The following is a 19,415-nucleotide window of genomic DNA, read 5'->3' as shown; positions in this document are numbered from 1 at the left end:
TATATATATATATATATATATATATATATTATATTTAAAAATGTATAATTTCTAATGTACTAAAGGCCTATCTCTATTCTAGAGGCCCTTAAAACGGCAGGACAGTACAAATGCCACCACCCCAAAATGACCCGTTTTTGGAAAGTAGACAGTCTGAGGTAGAGCTATACAATTAATCGTCAAGAATCGTTATGGCGATCTTGACTAAAGTGTTATACAGTTCTTTCTATGCAAAGAATTCTCTCTGCTGTTCTGAAGCCACAGCCATCAAAAGAAAGGAAGAGAAAAACCGGGCAGTCTGCCAAGAATCACAACATTTTTTATAAGTTGAACTTAGTATAAACATTGTAACAATTTGTCAGTGGAATTTTAGATTTTGTGTGTAAGTACACAAAAAGAAATACAAAAGAAACCTCGTCCAATTGAGTTAACTAGATTATGCAGATGTACCATCATCCAAGATTATAAGAAAAATAGACCGGGAGGCCTGGTTCCCCCACCAGGCCTACGGGGAACAAGGGCGAGCTAAAGGACTGTTGCGGTAGATGTATCAATATTTATACAAAATAATTTAGACCAACATTAAAAAATAGACAATTTTATTAGAGTAGTAATAAAATCATTTAACATGTAAACTGGTACAGGTGGTGACGTATTTCTACTAGTTTCGCTCAAAATGAGCTTCCTCGGGAATTACATGCGTCTGTAAGGAAGTATATATATAATGGGTAACAAGAAAGATCATATTCAAATACCAATGTGAGGTAAAGGGGAAAAAAAATCTACAACACAAGATAAAATAAAATGCGTTTTATGGCTCTTAGCCCATACAGTGTACCGCCGCGGGACCCAAGGGGCCCCTGGAAGGTCTCCCCCGGCGACTGGGGGGAGATGTTAAAGTAGACAGGCCAGTATCTAAGTAAAGGGATGCAATATTGAATTGTATTATAAAAATGAATAGCTACATCGCGGTTAATGAACCGAGTGTTGGAGTCCCACCGCCTGTGTAACCATAAAAATCCCATCAGTGAAAAGACCTTAATAAAGATGTGTGGTGATTGAGTTATCCATGGAGGAAGTGCAGGGAAAAATCCATAAGGAGATGATCAAGCTCATGCTACATGCTTGTGTGTAAGTGGAAAAAGTTTAACCACTTAAACCCTAAACCTTTTTCTGACATTTGTTGCTTTCAAGTTAAAATAATCAGCCCCAGTCTGTGGTATTTAGAAGGGTGTGTGTGTGTGTGTGTGTGTGTGTGTGTGTGTGTGTGTGTGTGTGTGTTTTTTTTTTTTTGGAAAATGAAGACATTCTATTTTTTTTATAAAAATTTTTTACATATGTTATCAGTGCAGTACAGCAATGTTTCTCAACTCTAGTCCTCAAGTACCCCCTACAGGTCATGTTTTCAGGATATCCCTCAGATGAAATGGCTGTGGTAATTACTATGGCAGTGAAACTGGTCAAATCACCTGTGCAAAATAATGGAAGGCCTGAAAACATGACCTGTTTAGGGTACTTGAGGAGACTGGAGTTGAGAAACATTGCAGTACAGCATCATCATATGACTGATGCAGCGGAGATAGTGACTGGTGACACAGTTAAAGTATAATTTATTTTTTTTTACTTATTTTTTTTTAACATATTTTTCCCTAATCGTCTTTCGGGACAACCACTGAGAGATAGTCTCTTCCTCTGGAAACACTGCGCCAGCCCATAAATTCTTACTTCCCCTGCAGGACCTCAGTTTAGTGTTTCCTCCGGCAGGGGGGGCCCTATGCAGGGACCAGGCCGGTCAGTCAGGGAGGCTGTGCCCATTTTTTTTTCGTCAAGAACCCAGTTGAAAGAAGCAGGGGCTTCCTTAGGAGAAAACTGGGTTGAAGCCGTTCGAATTGACGTTCGGCTTACTTACCTCACCAGGTATTGCCACCCCTTCCTAGTCGAGCGCGGCTTCAGGTCGTGGGGGACTCTTATCGCATCTACAGGGACGCAGCTGGCAAGCCGTTCGGATTTCCCTGTACAAGGGTACAGACCGCCTTTTTTCTTTGAACCGAGCGGGCCGAACGGCGGGCGACGTATCTGGCAGAAGCGAAGGCTTGACCTCGAATAGGATCGACTTCCGGTTCCGGGTCATGGAGCTGATAGGAGGGCCGGGCACAAGCTGGAGAGGAGTCGGGAACGCACACAGGCAGCGTGAGACTCGGTAGTAAGCAGTCATGTCGGAAGCTAATGCTCAACCAACAGACAATACCTCCAGCATTCCTAAGGTAAGAGCACCATGGGGAGGGGTACTCTCTATCTAGGATCCCCCCCCCCCCATGTATGGTTCTATCAATGGGGGGGCAGGCCCTCTGGGTGGCCGGGCGGGAGGGGAGGCTCAGATCCCTGCATTTAAAAAGGGGTCTAGTGCACTCCCAGGGTTTTGTCCTGAGCTTTGTAATGACTTTTTTTTTTTTTTTTTTCTCTTTCTGTTTTTTTTTTCCTTATTTTTCAGAAAGCTACGGAAAAAACGAAGTCCACGCATAGCTCTAAAAAGAAGTGTACCTCCTGTAGGGACATTTTAGGGGAATCTTGGACAAAAGTGTTGTGCAGAGACTGTATAGATTCCCTTGTTAAGGAAAGGGAATCTGAACACGAGTCGGGACTAGCAGCTTCAGTCAAAGAGCTCTCGTCCACCTTCTCTTCTTTTAAAACCCTGTTTGAAAAGTTTCAACTTCCCACGGGATCAGCTCCCCAGGATACAACCCCACCTCTAGCATAGAGTTCTGCTCCGGTTCAACCTGCTACAACAGGGGGGACAGAGGTTGCAGGCCCTTCAGGGACAGGAAGAGGACTTCCAGACAGTTCCTCTTCTGATTCCCAGGAGGGTTCAAAAGGGGAGGACCAGGACGGGGGGTCCAGCAAAAAGCCTCCAGATATAAATTATCCCTTGATGAGGTAGAGGACCTCTTAAAAGCAATTTATACAACCCTCTGTATCCAGGCGGATAAGAAACCCCTAACCCTTCATGACCAAATGTACTTGGGTTTAGGGGAACCAAAGAGAAGGGTGTTTCCAGTGCACGAGGTACTGATGGAAACAGTTAAAAAGGAGTGGCAGGATCCTGAGAGAGCCCCCTTTTTTTTTTTTTTTCCCCTCTAGATCCCTTAAAAGAAGATTCCCATTTTCAGTGCACCCGGCATGCATTTGGAATAAAAATCCCAAATTAGATGCCGCCTTCTCCCAGGTCTCCAGGCACGCATCTGGCGTTTGAAGACATAGGGGCTTTGGCAGATGTCATGGACAAAAGGATCGACTCTCTGCTTAAAAAACATGGGACTCAGCTATCGGCAATTTAAAGCCTGAAATGGCAGTTACAGTTGTGGCTCGCAATTTGGAGCACTGGCTCTCACAGATCCAACAACATATTGAGGCAGGCACAGATAAGGAAACCATTCTGTCGTCCTTCCCTACTATGCTGCGAGGTATCGCTTACATAGCAGACGCCTCTGCTGAGTCTGTCCGCATGTCGGGCAGAACGGCGGCTCTAGCCAATTCGGCCAGAAGGGCCCTCTGGCTAAAAACGTGGCCAGGGGATAGTGCCTCCAAGTTAAAACTGTGTGGGATACCTTTGACGGGGGACGTCTTTTGGCCCAGGGCTAGAGACTGTTCTAGACCGTACAGCTGACAGGAAAAAATCCTTTCCTCTTAAGCAGAAAACCCCCGTACGAACAAAAAAAGGGTTTCGTCCGCAAGGGCGCAGGGAGACCCCTAAACCAGAGGGAAAAGAGAAAACCTGGCCCCAAAAAGGCAGGGGCAGAGGAGGGGCGATTTTTCGCCCTCCTGACCAGCCTCGTAAAAACCCAGTGACGTTCCAGTTACAGTGGGAGGCAATATCCCCCAATCGATTTATTTTAGGGGTAATAAGAAGGGGGTACCTCTTGGAATTCTCAAGACCACCCCCACAAAGATTCCTTGTCGCGCATCTACCCAGGTGCATGGCAAAGGCCGAGGCCTTGCTGGAAGCACTGAGGGGAATTAGAGAATTTATTCTCATGTCTTTATAGTGAAAAAACCTTCAGGAAAATTCAGATTACTTCTGAACTTAAAGCCCCTGAACAGGTCAGTGCATACAAAAGATTCTGCATGGAGTCAAATCTTTTCAGTAAGGGCTCTTCTACCCTGCAACTGTTTCATGGTATCTCTGGACCTAAGGGATGCGTATTTACACATCCCTATAGCGGAGGCCTTGCAGAAGTTTCTACGCCTTGCCATAGATCTAGGGGGAGAAACAGTACACCTTCAGTTTCAGGCCCTCCCATTCGGGCTATCCTCTTCACCTCGCATTTTTTCCAAGGTCCTAGCAGAAGCCATGGCCTTTCTTCAGCTCCAAGGGATATCTATAATAGCCTACCTGGACGACCTGCTCTTATTTGCAGCATCCCCAATACAGTTAGTGAAGGATCTCGACCTAACCAAAAGGGTCCTTACAGACCTGGGGTGGCTACTAAACTTGGAAAAGTCCAGCCTGATCCCCTCGCAACAGATCTCCTATTTAGGATTCCTGTTGGACTCAACACTGTTGAGAGTTTTTCTGCTGAGAGAGAAGGTGCAAAACCTGGACAGAGCAGTGGCCTCTCTTCAGAGCAACCAGCTGTTTTCCATAAGGTTTCTGATGTCAGTATTGGGTCTCCTTACATCTACCCTCCCAGCAGTGCAGTGGGCGGGACTACATTTTCGTCCCCTACAGACCTTCGTCCTAGGGGTGTGAGACCACAGTCGAGAAGCTCTAGACACCCTAGTACATGTTCCACACCAAGTAAAGAGATCCCTCTGGTGGTGGAGGAAAGTGAGGAAACCTGTCGCAAGGACGTCTGTGGCTCATCCCGGTTTCTCGGGTAGTTACCACAGATGCAAGTGGCAGAGGTTGGGGGGCACATTTGGGTTCCCTTCTAGCCCAGGGCACGTGGGAAGATGACGAGCTGTCTCGGTCGTCCAACTGGAAAGAACTAAGGGCAGTGGGACTAGCCATCAAGTTTTTCAAAAAAGAGCTCCTGGGCCACCACATTCAGGTGTGGTCGGACAACTCCTCCGCAGTGGCCTACTTAAACAAGCAGGGTGGCACGAGAAGCGGAGCCCTATTGTCTTTAGCAACAGAGATCCTGAGCTGGGCCGAGGGCCGTCCAAAAGCAATGCAAAAACCCTGTTTTTTTTTCTCCCTGAGAAGGGGAGAGGGAGCTTTAGGTGTGGACGCTTTTAGTTCTGAGAAAGTTTCAAATGGAAAGCACATCTCTGATTCTGGTGGCACCGCATTGGCCCAAGAGAGCATGGTTCTCAATACTAAAACAGTTGGCTGTAGAACCTCCCCTATTCTTGCCCCCTCGGGACGATCTCCTCTCTCAGGGGCCAGTTCTCTGTCCACGAGTATGCCAGTGGAAGTTAGCGGCCTGGCTACTGAGGAGGGTATATTAAAAGCTAAGGGGATTTCAGAGACGCTAGTTTCTACCCTCCTGGACAATAGGAAAAAGGAAACTCGCCAGATCTATGAAGAGGTCTGGTTAAGTTTCAATAAATGTTGCGTAGAAAGCTCTTTCCCAGTACGGAGCTCCTCTGCAGTTTTGGAATTTTTACAGTGTGGGGCAGGTAAAGGCTTATCCATTAGTACCCTCAGGGGTCAAGTGTCGGCCCTCAGTGTTTATTTAGAAGAGCATCTGGCTGCCAACCCGTGGGTAGTCTGATTCTTTAGGGCCCTGACTAGACAGAGACCGGTCCAGGGTCTGCCCTTTCCCAGATGGGATTTATCCTTAGTTTTACAAAGCTTAACAGGACCCCCCTTTGAGCCTTTAAAAGATTGTTTACTAAGAGAACTTACTTTGAAGACAGTTTTTCTGGTAGCGGTAACAACTGCCAGGGGGGGTAAGTGAGATGGAGGCCTTATCAGTCAGGGCTCCCTTTTTGCGTTATTTTCCCGGACCGGATAGTTTTAAAGACCGATCCGTCCTTTTTGCCGAAAGTGGCATCCGGCTTTCATAGAAGCCAGGAAATAGTTTTACCCTCATTTGTCCCAATCCTTCAGGCGAGAAGGAACTAAAATTTCATTATTTGGATGTTAGGAGATGTATCCTACACTATTTTTAGAACTGACCAAGACATTCAGAAGGTCAGACTCCCTATTTGTTTTGTTTTCCGGGGCCAGAAAAGGTTGTAAGGCGTCCCGACGCACTATTGCTAGATGGCTGAGTAGCCATCGAGCAGGCTTATTCAGTTGCAGGGAAAGAAATCCCAGTGGGTATTAAAGCACACTCTACAAGAGCTATGGCAGCCTCCCAGGCAGAAAGAGCGGGAGCAACGCCAGAACAGATTTGCAGGGCAGCAACATGGTCCAGCTACTCCACTTTCGTAAAACACTACAGAGTGGATCTGGTGTCGGCAGATGAGCAGGCCTTTGGGCGAAAGGTTTTGCAAGCTGTAGTCCCACCTTAACTGGTAAGTGCTCGTTTATCCTCTCATAGTGGCTGTCCTGAAAGACGATTAGGGAAAATTAGAGTTACGCTTACCGGTAACATCTTTTCCAGTAGTCTTTCAGGACAGCCCTAGTTACCCACCCGAAAATTGGGGGGAGTCTTACAAAAGACCAGAACGCAGCAGGATAATGGTATTTGACAATGTGCTATTAATGTGTCTCCCCAGCTGGCCGGAGGTAATCTCGATATAAACTGAGATCAGGCAGGGGAAGTAAGAATTTATGGGCTGGTGCAGTGTTTCCAGAGGAAGAGGAGGAGACTATCTTTCATAGTGGCTGTCCTGAAAGACTACTGAAAAAGACGTTACCGGTAAGTGTAACTCTAATTTTTTTTTTCTGTGTTTACGTTTTTTTTTTTTTTTTTTTTCCTCTATACTTTCCTTAGAGTAGTTCACTGTCACTATAGTGATACTGTACTGCTTTTACAGGGAATGTCACTGTAACAGCAATCTTTTGAACTGTCATGAACGAGTTTCATTCATAATGGCTGCGATTACAGTGATCTATGAATGGCTACAGCTCGCGTAGTACAGGGTGCTGTGATTGGCCCAGGTACCATGTGATAACTCTGGGCCAGTCACAGCATCACACTAATAAACAGTTGTTATGAAGGAACCCTATTCGTTACACTTGTGCTTACATTGGGATCATGTGATCTCATAGCAGAAGCCGTCGGAGTGGCACTGGGCAACTGCTGCTGCAACCAGCCCACAGTAAAACTACTGTGGGCAGGCAGCAAGTGGGTAACGTATTTTGTGTATAAGACTTAATTATACTATTCTGTGTTTTGCTTATAATTGAAATACATTTCCCAGTATTCAAGTGTCCAAACTGTATCCATAAATTAAACATGGGTACATGCCTGAGTAAGTCCTATAATGTCTTCTGGAGTGTCCTGGGAGCCCAGAATCCTGTCATGGTCAAACTTTTACATTTCTTAGCATTGCTGAGAATTGACCCTGCTGGAACTTCTGTTCCAGAAAGGTGGACAGATAAGGTGGGTGACCTGAGATGTTCAGGTTCCTAAAGGTGTCTGGTTTTGATTTCTGGGCCCAGTTGTGGCTGTGGGACAGGAAGTGAAGGATAATCTCTCCAATGGGGAAGAGATGACAAACCTAAAACTACCAAGGGTTCTAACCTTCCCTTTATCCAAAATGAGAAAACAATGTCTTGCCTCTAGTTTTACTTGCAGTGAAAGTTTCTAAATTTGTTCCAAAATGTTTCCTTTAAATAAACGTTACTTACAATATTACTCCTGTCACAAGTTTCCTGTAAATACAGACAGGGCCCATTACTGGTTATCTGTTTCAGAGAATTTTTTCCACTGTAACCTAGTTTTGTTTTGTTTTTTTATGCCTGCAAAATAATATCGGGTACCATTTTATAAAAAAAAATTGTATGCTTTTGAAATTTGCACTACCAGTTGGCTATGCTGCACCGTGAAAGAAACATGAAAATCTAGGACAAAGTACAAATGGAATATCTGTGGAGTTCTAAAAGTAGTCACTGTGCTACTGGTGATGCAGCTCAGCTATGCCAAGTACTATGCCAATGGGACAGCCATGCAAGATAGTCACATTAGCTTAGAAAAAATGCCCTCTATGGAAGAATTTGGTTTCAGGACAGAAAAATGTGGCACAATAACAACTTGCTGACCCAACAAATATGTTATGTGCTTCACATAAAACTCAGTGTTGAAAAAAGTTTGTGAAAGCGATGAACAAGGAAGGCGAAGATTTTTATTTGACACAGAATAACTGATGCCATGATTAAAGCGTTTGTAAAAGGCAGTTTTTTTTTTTTTTTTTTTTTTAATTAACCACTTGATGACCAGCAATGTACTGGTACATTGCTGGACTTCAAGTGGCAATACCCGGTATGATGTCTGCAGCTACGGGCATCATCCCAATACTGTGTTTTAGAGCCAGTGGTTGGCTGTCTTGTAAAAGCAATACTAGTGGCTAAGTAGCTGCTGGATTGCTTTTACAAGCAAATGTTTGTCGGTCCCCTGCTGGAACTTCTTTTTTCATCTCTAATATAGGGAACTGAAAGCGATGACCTTACATCACTTCATCAAATACTTTTAAGGGTGGAGGAGAGATCTGGGATCTATAAGATCTCTCTATAAAGCGTACCTGTAAGCCCTTGTGCACACGGTCGGACATTCCGACAACAAAATTCATCTGATTTTGTCTGACGGATTTTGTCCGAAACTGGTGTTGCATATACACGGTCGGACATAGTTGTCGGAAAATCCGAACTTTCGTAACACGATGACGTTATTTAGTTACGACGGGGCTAAGTTCAGGCTAGTAGCCAATAGCTTTGGTCTAGGAATTTGATCTGAGCATGCGTGGCACTTTGTCCGATCGGAATTCTCTACAAACGATCGGACAAAGTCTGATCGGATCATGTTGTCGGAAGATTTTTATATCCAGCTCTCAAATTTTGTTGGTCGGACATTCCGGCGGAAAAAGTCAGATGAAGCCCACACACGGTCGGATTATCCGCCAACACAGTCCGATCGGACATTTTCTGTCGGAATGTCCGACCATGTGTACAAGGGCTCACATGCCTATTGCGGTCATAAGGGATGACTGCAGTAAAAGTAATAAAAATTTGAAGCAAATATGTAACCATAAAATAAATTGAAGTGCCCGCCCGGAGCTGAAGTGGATATACTGTAGATTGTTACATGTAAAGAAAGTGGCAGAAAAGGTTTGGGGGTTAAGTGGTTCACTGTATTCCACAGAGCAGCCCCAAACCCTCTCCTCTGGGGTTCCCTTACTGGCTATCCTGGCTTGTCTTCTGTATCTGCCCCCATAGCAAGCTACAGTACTTGCTCTGGGGCAGCAGATGTGTTGACTCATTTTCACCCCCTGCTCTCTGCTCATAGGATTTGATTGATGGCAGCAGGAGCCAGTGGCTCCCACTGCTGTATGAACATCCTGTGAGAAGAGAAAGGCAGGAGAGAAGAATTTCAGCCAGGAACAGTGCTGGATCAATACAGGACTCAAGTAACTTAAAGAGGAAGTAAACCCTGATGGGTTTACTTCCTCTTTTTTTTCCCTGCAAAGGTAAAGCATAATGGACTACTATGCATCGCATAGTAGCTCATTATGTGTCACTTACCTGACACAGGAGCCAGCGAAGTCGCCGCTGTCCCCTGTAGTCCGCCGCATCCATGTTGCTTGTGGCGTCTCGCAGCTCCGACGAATCACAGCGGCGCAACCGCGATGACGTCACTCCCGCGCATGCGCACGGGAGTCGACAAATTTGGCAAATCCATTCTTGGATTTGCCGCATTTAGTGCGCCTGCGCGCCGCTGTCTACGGCGCATGCGCCGTAGACAGCGGTGCCCATTTTCGGGCAAATATCTCCTAAACCATATAGGTTTAGGAGATATTGCTTGGACCTACAGGTAAGCCTTAATCTAGGCTTACCTATAGGTCCAAGTTGTTTGGAAGGGTTTACTTCCTCTTTAAGAGTTTAGTGATGGGGGAGCATTCAAGGATGTCGCTGTGACTTGTCTTGACAACGCCAGAGCAACAAACTACATTCAGCTGGTTAAATAAAATCTTACACTTACAGCATACAAGATTATGAAGTGCAGCATGCCGCTGATGATTCATTTCCTTCATTTATACTTGGATTTCTTTCCTGAAAAGCTATAAGCTGTTAGTGACAAACACGGTGGCAGGTTTCACCACAATATTATTTCAATGGGAAAAAAAGGTATCTGAGACACTGGAATCTGTAAGCACTGGCCAACTATTGTTTGACATTGCGGCAAGATGCAGCAGCACTTGAGCACAAAATTGAAAATCGTCAGCAAAACACTTTTAGCCCTGTTGAACAGCATCTTGGAAACCTTGTTATTAAATACTTTCTAATTATTGCACGTTAATTTCATTCTTCTCCAGATTCCTGTGTGGTACAGTCATTCTGAAATATTTGTGTGCAGGGGTCTGTCGTCACCAAATGTTTTTCAGAAAGCAAAACTTTTTAGAAAATATGTTGTCCAATGTTATAGAAAAAAAGCACTCAAGGCTTATTTTGTACACCTTTTTATATTTTACCTTAAAAAATAATTCGTTAAAGCCACAACCAAAAATAGTATTAAACCCAAACCAAATATGTAATATATTGCAAAAGAAAACACATGCAGCCATCACATCTAAGAATTGGTAAACTGCAATGTTTAATATTTCTTTAAGAGATGCACCAACTGAAAATTTTAATGTAAAACCAAGAGTTGCTCATTCTGGCTGAGTCAGACAAACTTGCATGGCTGAGGGTTGTAATTTAGTTTAGCATCCAAACTTAAGTCATTTAGATCCTTGTTTGCAAGGGAGAATTGGGTATTTTCTAATTAACAGTTATGGAATGTCTGAACTTTTTTTTTTTTTTTTTTTTTTTTTTTTTTTTAAGAATTCAAAGCCAGTTTGTATTTTACCATTTATTTTAACCTTCATTGGTCCGGTTAATGTGTTGAAATGTAGTCAAGGTCTCTATGTCAATGTGACTTAGATAATTATGGTCACACATGATTGTGCTTGTTTTCCAAGTGACACATTTCCGATTTACGTTTTTATGTCTTTTCAGAAGCACCTACTATAAAGACGTATTTTTCAAAATATATGGTCAAAGAGTGCCCATTTAAGATCAGTTCTGTTGTTTCCAAAGATGTGCTTTGTCCTGTATTGAAGAGCAGAGAATTACATGGGAAAGAGGGGGAGTCGTGTAGTGCTATGGAGATTTTCGAGTGGCTAGGTGCTGTAAGCAATAACATCGATTGGTAGGTATTCTGATCTGATCTTTTTAACAATATATAAAGATGATAGCACAAATTATCGGCTCAAAAAAATCTTTGGAAAATGAGTTTTTGATGAAAGGACTAAAAGTAGAAGTAAAGGAAATAAATTTCTATTTTTTTCATTTTGGATAAAGTAAGCAGAGTTATGACCCCTGTAAGGTTTATTTTTGCCATCTGTGTTGTCTTGGTCAGATTTTCCTTCACTTTCCTGTCCCATAGCCAAAACAAGTGAGTAAAAATCTCTCAAAAGTTAAGGAATCCCTCGTTGTCACCATTGAGAGATCTCACCACTATTCCTGTTCTGGGGACAACCCAAAATTTTGGATTTTCTTTTACTTTCCACAATAATGGTAATCGTGACCATTTAGGGTGAATCTTCCTAATAGGGGCACAGACGGGCATTATAATCTCTGTCTCTACTATATCTCAAACTTAAAATTATACTTTAACGTTTAACCGGTTCCCGACCAGCGCACGCCGATGTACATGGGCAGAATGGCACAGGCACACTCGCGTGCTGGTCGGGACCCCGTGAGTCCAGTCACGGGTCCCGCGGACTCTATCGCTGCGGGCATACCTGTGATCATCTCACGGGGCGGCTGAACGGGGAGATGCCGTTGTAAACAGCATCTCACCGTTCTGCCTAACAACTAGTGATGCTGATCTCTGCTCCATGTGATTGGAGCAGAGATCAGTGTTCACTAAATCAAAGCCCAGCCCCCAACAGTTAGTAACACACCCCTAGGAACACTTAACCCCTACACTGCCACCCACTGGTTAACCCCTTAACTGCCAGTGTCATTTACACAGGAATCACTGCATTTATATAGCAGTGATTGCTGTATAAATGACAATGGTCCCAAAAATGTCCGATGTGTCCGCCATAATGTCGCAATCACAATAAAAATCGCTGATCGCCGTCATTACTAGTAAAAAAAAAAAAAATTAATAAAAATGCAATAAAACTATCCCCTATTTTGTAAACGCCATAACTTTTGCGCAAACCAATCAATCGCTTATTGCGATTTTTTTTTTATTTTTTTTTATTTTTTTTTTTTTCAAAAATATGTAGAAGAATACGTATTGGCCTAAACTGAGGGGAAAAGTATGTGTGTGTGTGTGTATATATATATATATATATATATATATATATATATATATATATATATATATATAATTTTTTTGGGGGATATTTATTATAACAAAAAGTAAAAAATAATGCGTTTTTTTTTTAATTGTCTATTTTTGTTTATAGCGCAAAAAATAAAAGCCGCAGGGGCAATCAAATACCACCAAAAGAAATCTCTATTTGTGGGGAAAAATACATCAATTTTATTTGGGAGCCACGTTGCACGACTGCGCAATTGTCAGTTAAAGCGAAGCAGTGCCGAATCGCAAAAAGTGGTCTGGTCTTTGACCAGCAAAATGGTCTGGGGCTGAAGTGGTTAATGGATAACTCAAAAATGTAATACAATCTTTGACCACGGGTCACTTTTGTAAGCATAACATGCTTTATTATGCTTTGAAAGTTGATGTTGCAGGCCCAGACTAAGATTATTCTTTAAATTCAGTCTGCACTCTGCAGTGTAGAGCAGAATGCTTGCAGACAAAAATTGAGAAAAGCAAAAAAGAAAATAATTTTCTTACCGGTTTGTCTTAATGGCAGGATCTAGTACTCATGATTTTTATACTGTTGTAAAGTGATGTAGTCTCTGGGGAAACTGACAGCACCTGCATAAGTTTAGCAAAGCCCTAACAAATGTACTGTCCCGTTTGCCTCCAGACAACAGCTATTGAAAGAAAAATGTGCATCTAAAGGCATTGCTGATATTTCTTCTTAGTGCTGCCCTGTATACATACTGACCTCCACACTGTACACTGCAGCTTGTAGAGAGTCTGAATGTAAACAAAGACATGTTTACACAGGCTTAGGTCAATGATGGCAGGTTATAAAGCACATGCAAAGAGAAAAAAAAAAAGAAGCTAGGGTGTTGTTTTTGCAACGTCGTTTGTTATGCTTGGTTGTAGTACACGAAACTACCCAGTGAATACCATGCTGAGCTTTCATGCCTAACTTGGTCAGTTTTTAAGAGGAAATCGGAGAGACCAGGTATTTCACACAAAGGAAGCAATACAAAGCGAACAGGATACTTCCTCATACAAGTACAGGGTGCAACAGTCACATATCAGGAATATGAAATGTTAGGTTAACATATTGTTTAATAAATGGGACCTCACAATAAGTATGCTGAAAATGGCTAGGCAGTGCAATATGGAGTAACCCAATATTATCATTCAGTTTACTAAAGTCAGGTAAATTAAGACCCCTTTCACACCGAGGGCATTTTGCAGGTGCTATAGCGTTAGAAATAGTGCCTGCAATCCGCCCTCAAACTGCTGCACCATTGTCTCCAGTGTGAAAGCCCAAGGGCTTTCACACCGGAGCGGTGCGCTGGCAGGACTTCAGGAAAAGTCCTGCCAGCAGCTTCTTTGGAGCTGTGAAGGAGCGGTGTGTTTACTGCTCCTTTACCACTGCTCCCCATTGAAATCAATGGGGCAGCGCTGCAATACCGCTAGCAAAACGCTGCTATTGCGGGCGGTTTTAACCCTTTCTTGGCCGTTACCGGGGGTAAAAGCACCCCGCTAGTGGCTGAAATGCGCTGCAAATCCGACAGTAAAAAATAGCGGCATTTTACCGCCGACGCTATGGGCACCGCAGTGTGAAAGCCCTCTAATTATAAGTTATTAGTTATGAGTTATCACACTTTGCTTTCTTCCCTATTCAGTACTTGTGTATGTGTGTAATGCATATTTTAATGGTTTACTTTTTTCCAATTTCAGCAACAATCAGGCATCCAGTTTCATATCAAGCTTTTGTTGCCCAGAGCCAAATATTTTGGTAGAGAGAGCTTATGTATGCACTATTACTGGATTCATAACACCAGCAAAAATAATGCAGTTGTTACAGCAGCTACGGTAAGGGTGACCTGCGCGATTTCAGGGCCTCTTAACACCTCTTCACTTAAGTTCTCACATACACCTGCAACAATCTGCAATCACTACAGCTAAAGACAAATTTTGGACTAGGCTCCAACACGTCCTAGTAGAGTCAAAGCCTTAAACTATAAGGGGTTGTCTCTGTTGCAAAAAGGTAGATGCATGAGGCAAGATGGGGTGGGTATTTCATGTGCAGCATAACCTATTTGAATTGCTTGTATAAATGTTTTTTGCATACTTTAGTATTGATTCTTAAGGAAGATAGGCTTCCTGGAAACCACACTAAGAAGAATAAAAAAAACTCATGTACATACAGTAGATGTAGCTATACTATTGAAAACAATAGATGTAACGTTAGGTGCAGTATAAGCATGAAAACGTTTAAACATATTTGTATGAAGTAATATCTTAATTGAAGGTTGTTGGCGCTACCTCCACCCAGTTGATTTCAATACACACTCTACTTCCTCAACCTTATTAAGTCTATCACCTTAACTAAATGAATTACCCCGTGTTCCGTATAATCTCAACACCACCCCATTTTTCCAGTGCCTAAAACTCAAGGCAAAAAACTCAAGGCAAAAAATTTGTATGAAGAGCATTGTTACTTTGAAGTAGCAATTTTTGTGGTCTGTGTGGTTTTTATTTAAATAGTGTGTGTGTGTGTGTGTGTGTGTGTGTGTGTATATATATATATATATATATATATATATATATATATATATATATATATATATATATATATATATATATATATATATATATATATATATATATATATATATATATATATATACACATACATACATACATACATACATACATACATACATACATACATACATACATGGCATAGTATACGCTCTGGATTTGTGGCAGCTGTGACCGCATATTGAGCACTACAGAAAACCAACAGCTTTATATAAAATAACACATATACAAAGGAAGATTACATGACCATAACAGCATTATACCTATAATAGCATTGAGTTAAATTATCAACTAGCATTAAGTCCAAGAAGCCTATCTATGACCAGATCTGCTGGGGCAAGCTCCGGTACAGTTAGCCATGGGTCCCAGAGTTTCTCATACTAGTCTGTACGCCCCCTATGCTGGTTAATGATCTTTTCCATCCGAATTGTATTACCTACAGCAGTAATCCGCTCCTTTAATGGTAGTGCTCTCCGACTTCCAATGTGACCTCATTAGTCTGCGAGTCAAAAATAGGGCCTGAACAATAACCTCTATAGTGTGATTCTCCCAGTCAAATTCATCTGATAAGTTTAGCAAGCAGAGTTTAGAGTCCAAAGGGATTGACCTTTTCAGAGTATCCTGTTTAGAGGGTCCACCACTTCCCTCCAATATGAGTGAAGTTTTGGGTACCTCCACAATAGCTGAAACAAATTGCCATGGTCCCGTTTATACCTAGCACACATCAGTGTAGGTAATGGTCCCATAGTGTCAAATCTGTGCGAGGTATAGTGCACTCTCAAAAGGATGTAGAGCTGCGTCAGTCTCTGACACATTTAGGAAGCAAGTAGTTAGGGCCTGGAGAGCTTCCTCCCATTGGTCTCCATGGAGCCGGCCAATATCCTTCTCCCACTAATACAGAAATGTCTGAATTAGCATAGCATAACATTATGATATGAAACCCCTAGAGGTTATTGCCTCTTTAACCAAATTAAATAGGGGTGTTGGAGACGCAGACCAGTCAGAATTTATACTCTGAGCCACTATGGCATGCCATAATTGCATGTAATAGAACCACATAGAAGGCCATACGCCTCCTGTAAAGCCTCAAAGGAGAGCAGAACTCCATTATAGAAAATTTTCCGCAGATACGCAATGCCATACCTTTTCCATATTGCGCCATGTTGAAGTTTGGCTAATTCGAGGTAGGTACCAATTTACCAAATGGGGCTAAACATTGTAATGCCTGCCACCCCCTAAAGGTACCTGGCTTTATTCAATACTTTCTGGATTAGAATATATGTTGGGAAGGATTTATGTGGCTTACCAAAAGCCTGAGCTTCCAGAGCCACTGGAATGAAGCCACCCTTACCGTGTATAGCATTACTGCTTCATAAGAGCAATGCTCCGTACCCCCTTGATCAACACTCTCATGTAATGTACCTATCAGCTGCTGCAGTTGCAAAGCCAGGTAGTGTAACCAGGGATTCGGCAACGCCAAACCACCCTCATCTTTGGGGCGTTGCAGAGGTTCTAGTTTTGTTCCGGGGGGGGGCGGTTTTTCCAGATTAGAGAACAAAATATGGTATTGACAGTCCAAGTCTTTAAAGGAACCATCACTGAGGAATTATGAAGGAAATACAGCAGCGGGGGCATAAGAATCATCTTAATATAATTCACCATGCAGCCACTGAAAAAGAGGATCCAAAATTTTTATGTGATCGCAAAATCTTTCGAAGAGTGGGGGAAGTATTAGGTTGTCCAAATTCTCAGATACAGGGAGTCGCCCAAACCCCTAAGTACTTAAAGGAGGTGGTAATCGGTAAAGAACACGCTGAGTCTCCAGGAATTCTGCCATCGCCATCAATGAGCATTAACGCTGATTTTGTCCAATTAATCTTAAGCCCTGAGTAGTTGCTAAATGTCGTGATTGTAGCCATAGTCTCCCTCTGTTCTCCAAGCAGAATCATCTGCACATAGCATCACATTTTCCTGTCTATTACCATAGCAGAAACCAGTGATACCCAGGTTGTCTCTGATCTGAATAACCAGCTGTTCTATAGCTAGTGCCAACAGCAGGGGCGACAAACGGCACCCCTGCCGTGTGCCCTGTCCCCAGAGTGAAAGTGTAAGACAATCTGCCTGACTTACGAATGGCTACCTGAAGATGACAGTACAGTAAGCGGTCCTAGGAGATGTATGTCTCTCCGAAACCAAATATTTTAAGGACCTCCCATAAATACACTCATTCAATGCTATCAAAGTCCTTCATAGCATCAGCTAGTGATTGCATATTTAGAAAGTCTTCTCAAATTGACCGCAGTAGATTTATTTAGCAAAAACCTAGCTTGATCTGAATGTACAATGGATGTAATGACCCCGTTTAGCCTAAGTACTAGGAGTTTACCATCACACTGCAGCAGTGAGATAGGTCTGTAAGAACCTGGATCTAGCAGGTTTCCAATATAGACAATGTTAGCTTTAGACAGTGGGGTTTTCTTTTTAAACAGTTACTTTATTAAGATATTAGTAATGTTTCAGGAAATTATAATCTTGTTAATTCTTTAACACCTTAGCGAAGACCGCCTCCAAGCAGTTCTAAAAGCCGGGAGGCGAGCATTTGATTCACAGCGGTCACATGATCGGAAAGCTCCCAATCACAAGTATACATCAGAGCTTACTGATCCCTGCTGGCTACCATACTAGGAGCATGCAGAAAGCGTGCTTTTGGCATGGTAAGTAGTTTATAAAGGGCCACATAAATGCAGCCACTCAGCCCACCCGCTGAGAGGCCGCATATATACGTGCTGTCAGCGCCAAGGAATTACTGGACAGGAATGTCTGATAGACTGGTGTTTTTTTTTTTTTTTTTTTTTTTTCATATTGGCTGATATTAATCTACAGTAATACAAACAATGTTCGCTCAGCTTTATACATATTATGTGAGGGAAGTGCCAAGCTACAGTCCATTAGTTAGCTTCAGCAATCTGCTTGCAGATAGCTAAGGCCTGTGAGGAAAGTGGTAAATGGGTCAAAGACCTATTTAATCAAATCATGAAGACTAAGACTTTGATCGTACTGAATATTTTGGACATGAGCATTTTATGTTGCTGCAGTTATCCATACAGTATATGGCAGGACACTAGAATAGTTATTATGCTAAATGTAAAATTACAAGTAACTTTTTTTTTTTTTTTTAAAGCTTCCTTTAGGCAGGAAGTTGGCATTTTGGCATCAGGCTTGCAGTGTGAAAGTAATAGTTTTGGGGACTTCAACTTGAAAAGATGATGATTTCATGGAAAGAATAAAAGCCCATGCAGTAGATATTAATGGCTTCCCAGATGGTCTTGTACTACAAGTAGCTGTGCACTTCCTTGCCATTCAAAAAGTATTCCAAATATATTGATCTCATTGTACTTGTAAGTTGATGGTCGTCAGTTTTAGAAAAGTTGAAATATTTAAATACAACAGAACAATACAATTGAAAGAAATGTTTTTCAGAGATGTATTTCACTAATGTTAATTTACGCTTCTGTATTTTTATTCCAGAGAATATTTTGATGAACTAAAATTAAGTCAATGGGCATCCCTTATGGTGAATGGATTTGCAGACAGTCCTGTATCTTGGAAAGAAAGTGAACATGGATTTTTTAAAGGTGGTGAAAATTTGTACAGTTTTGTTGTCTTTAACAATGAAGACTACTGGCTACACATGGCTGTTGGGACACACGATGGCTGCCCACCATAATTATCATTTATTGATGGCACTTGCAAAACTTTAACATTGGTGCTTCTCTGTTTAACGACTGCTATCAGATGATTTGGAACCCTACATGAAATTCAAGGGAGTTCTTTTATTCGTCACAAAGACTGGAAATTACAATATCTGCATTGTATGCAGCATGATCTGCTGTTGAATCTGAAAAAGCGGCCTGAACATTTCTGATTGCATTCTGAGTGCTGTGTGGGTGGAATTCAGTCTATGTAAATAATTTGGCGAGTTGGGGGTGAACATGCTTGAATGCGAACATACAGATGGGCCGAAATCATTTTGGAGGAACCTGTTAAACTGTAAAAAACCTAATTTAGACTTCAGATTTATGATTGAATTATTTTTGTAGTAAATGCATAATTTTTGTAACAAAATTGTGACAACAAATTTGTATGTAACCCTGAAAATAAAGGGTGCATGTTTTTCACATACTGTTCATGTTAAAGTCACTTTGTCATGATAGAAATGGCAGATGTAACATTGCTGAGTGAAAACGTACCGTAATAGATAAAAATCACTAGCTAAAGGATTAGTCCATCCAAAGGTATTTCAATGCTGCAGAGTTATACAACCTGATGGCTTCCTGTATCCCTGAGTGGCTCTGGTGTTGGGATATCTGCATTGGCATTCCTGGTTATGCA

General features: G+C 42.1%; 1 protein-coding gene across 1 annotated transcript in view; it reads left to right on the top strand.

Moving 5' to 3' along the window:
* Positions 1-19,205, top strand: part of RPP40 (ribonuclease P/MRP subunit p40) — a 43,200-nt gene extending 23,995 nt beyond the window's left edge. The window contains exons 6-8 of the mRNA XM_077492131.1: positions 11,105-11,297; positions 14,157-14,291; positions 18,552-19,205. Of these exons, the coding sequence (XP_077348257.1) occupies positions 11,105-11,297; positions 14,157-14,291; positions 18,552-18,750 (527 nt within the window). The 3' untranslated portion in view covers positions 18,751-19,205. The remainder of the gene's footprint in view (positions 1-11,104; positions 11,298-14,156; positions 14,292-18,551) is intronic.
* The last annotated feature ends 210 nt before the right edge of the window (positions 19,206-19,415 follow it).

This window comes from Lithobates pipiens, unplaced genomic scaffold (assembly GCF_037356315.1).
Source record: "Lithobates pipiens isolate NorthernLeopardFrog02 unplaced genomic scaffold, aLitPip1_a1.2 Scaffold_19, whole genome shotgun sequence".
Taxonomy (NCBI): domain Eukaryota; kingdom Metazoa; phylum Chordata; class Amphibia; order Anura; family Ranidae; genus Lithobates; species Lithobates pipiens.
Note: the sequence above shows the minus strand (reverse complement) of the source record. Positions and strands in the feature narration are given on the sequence as shown.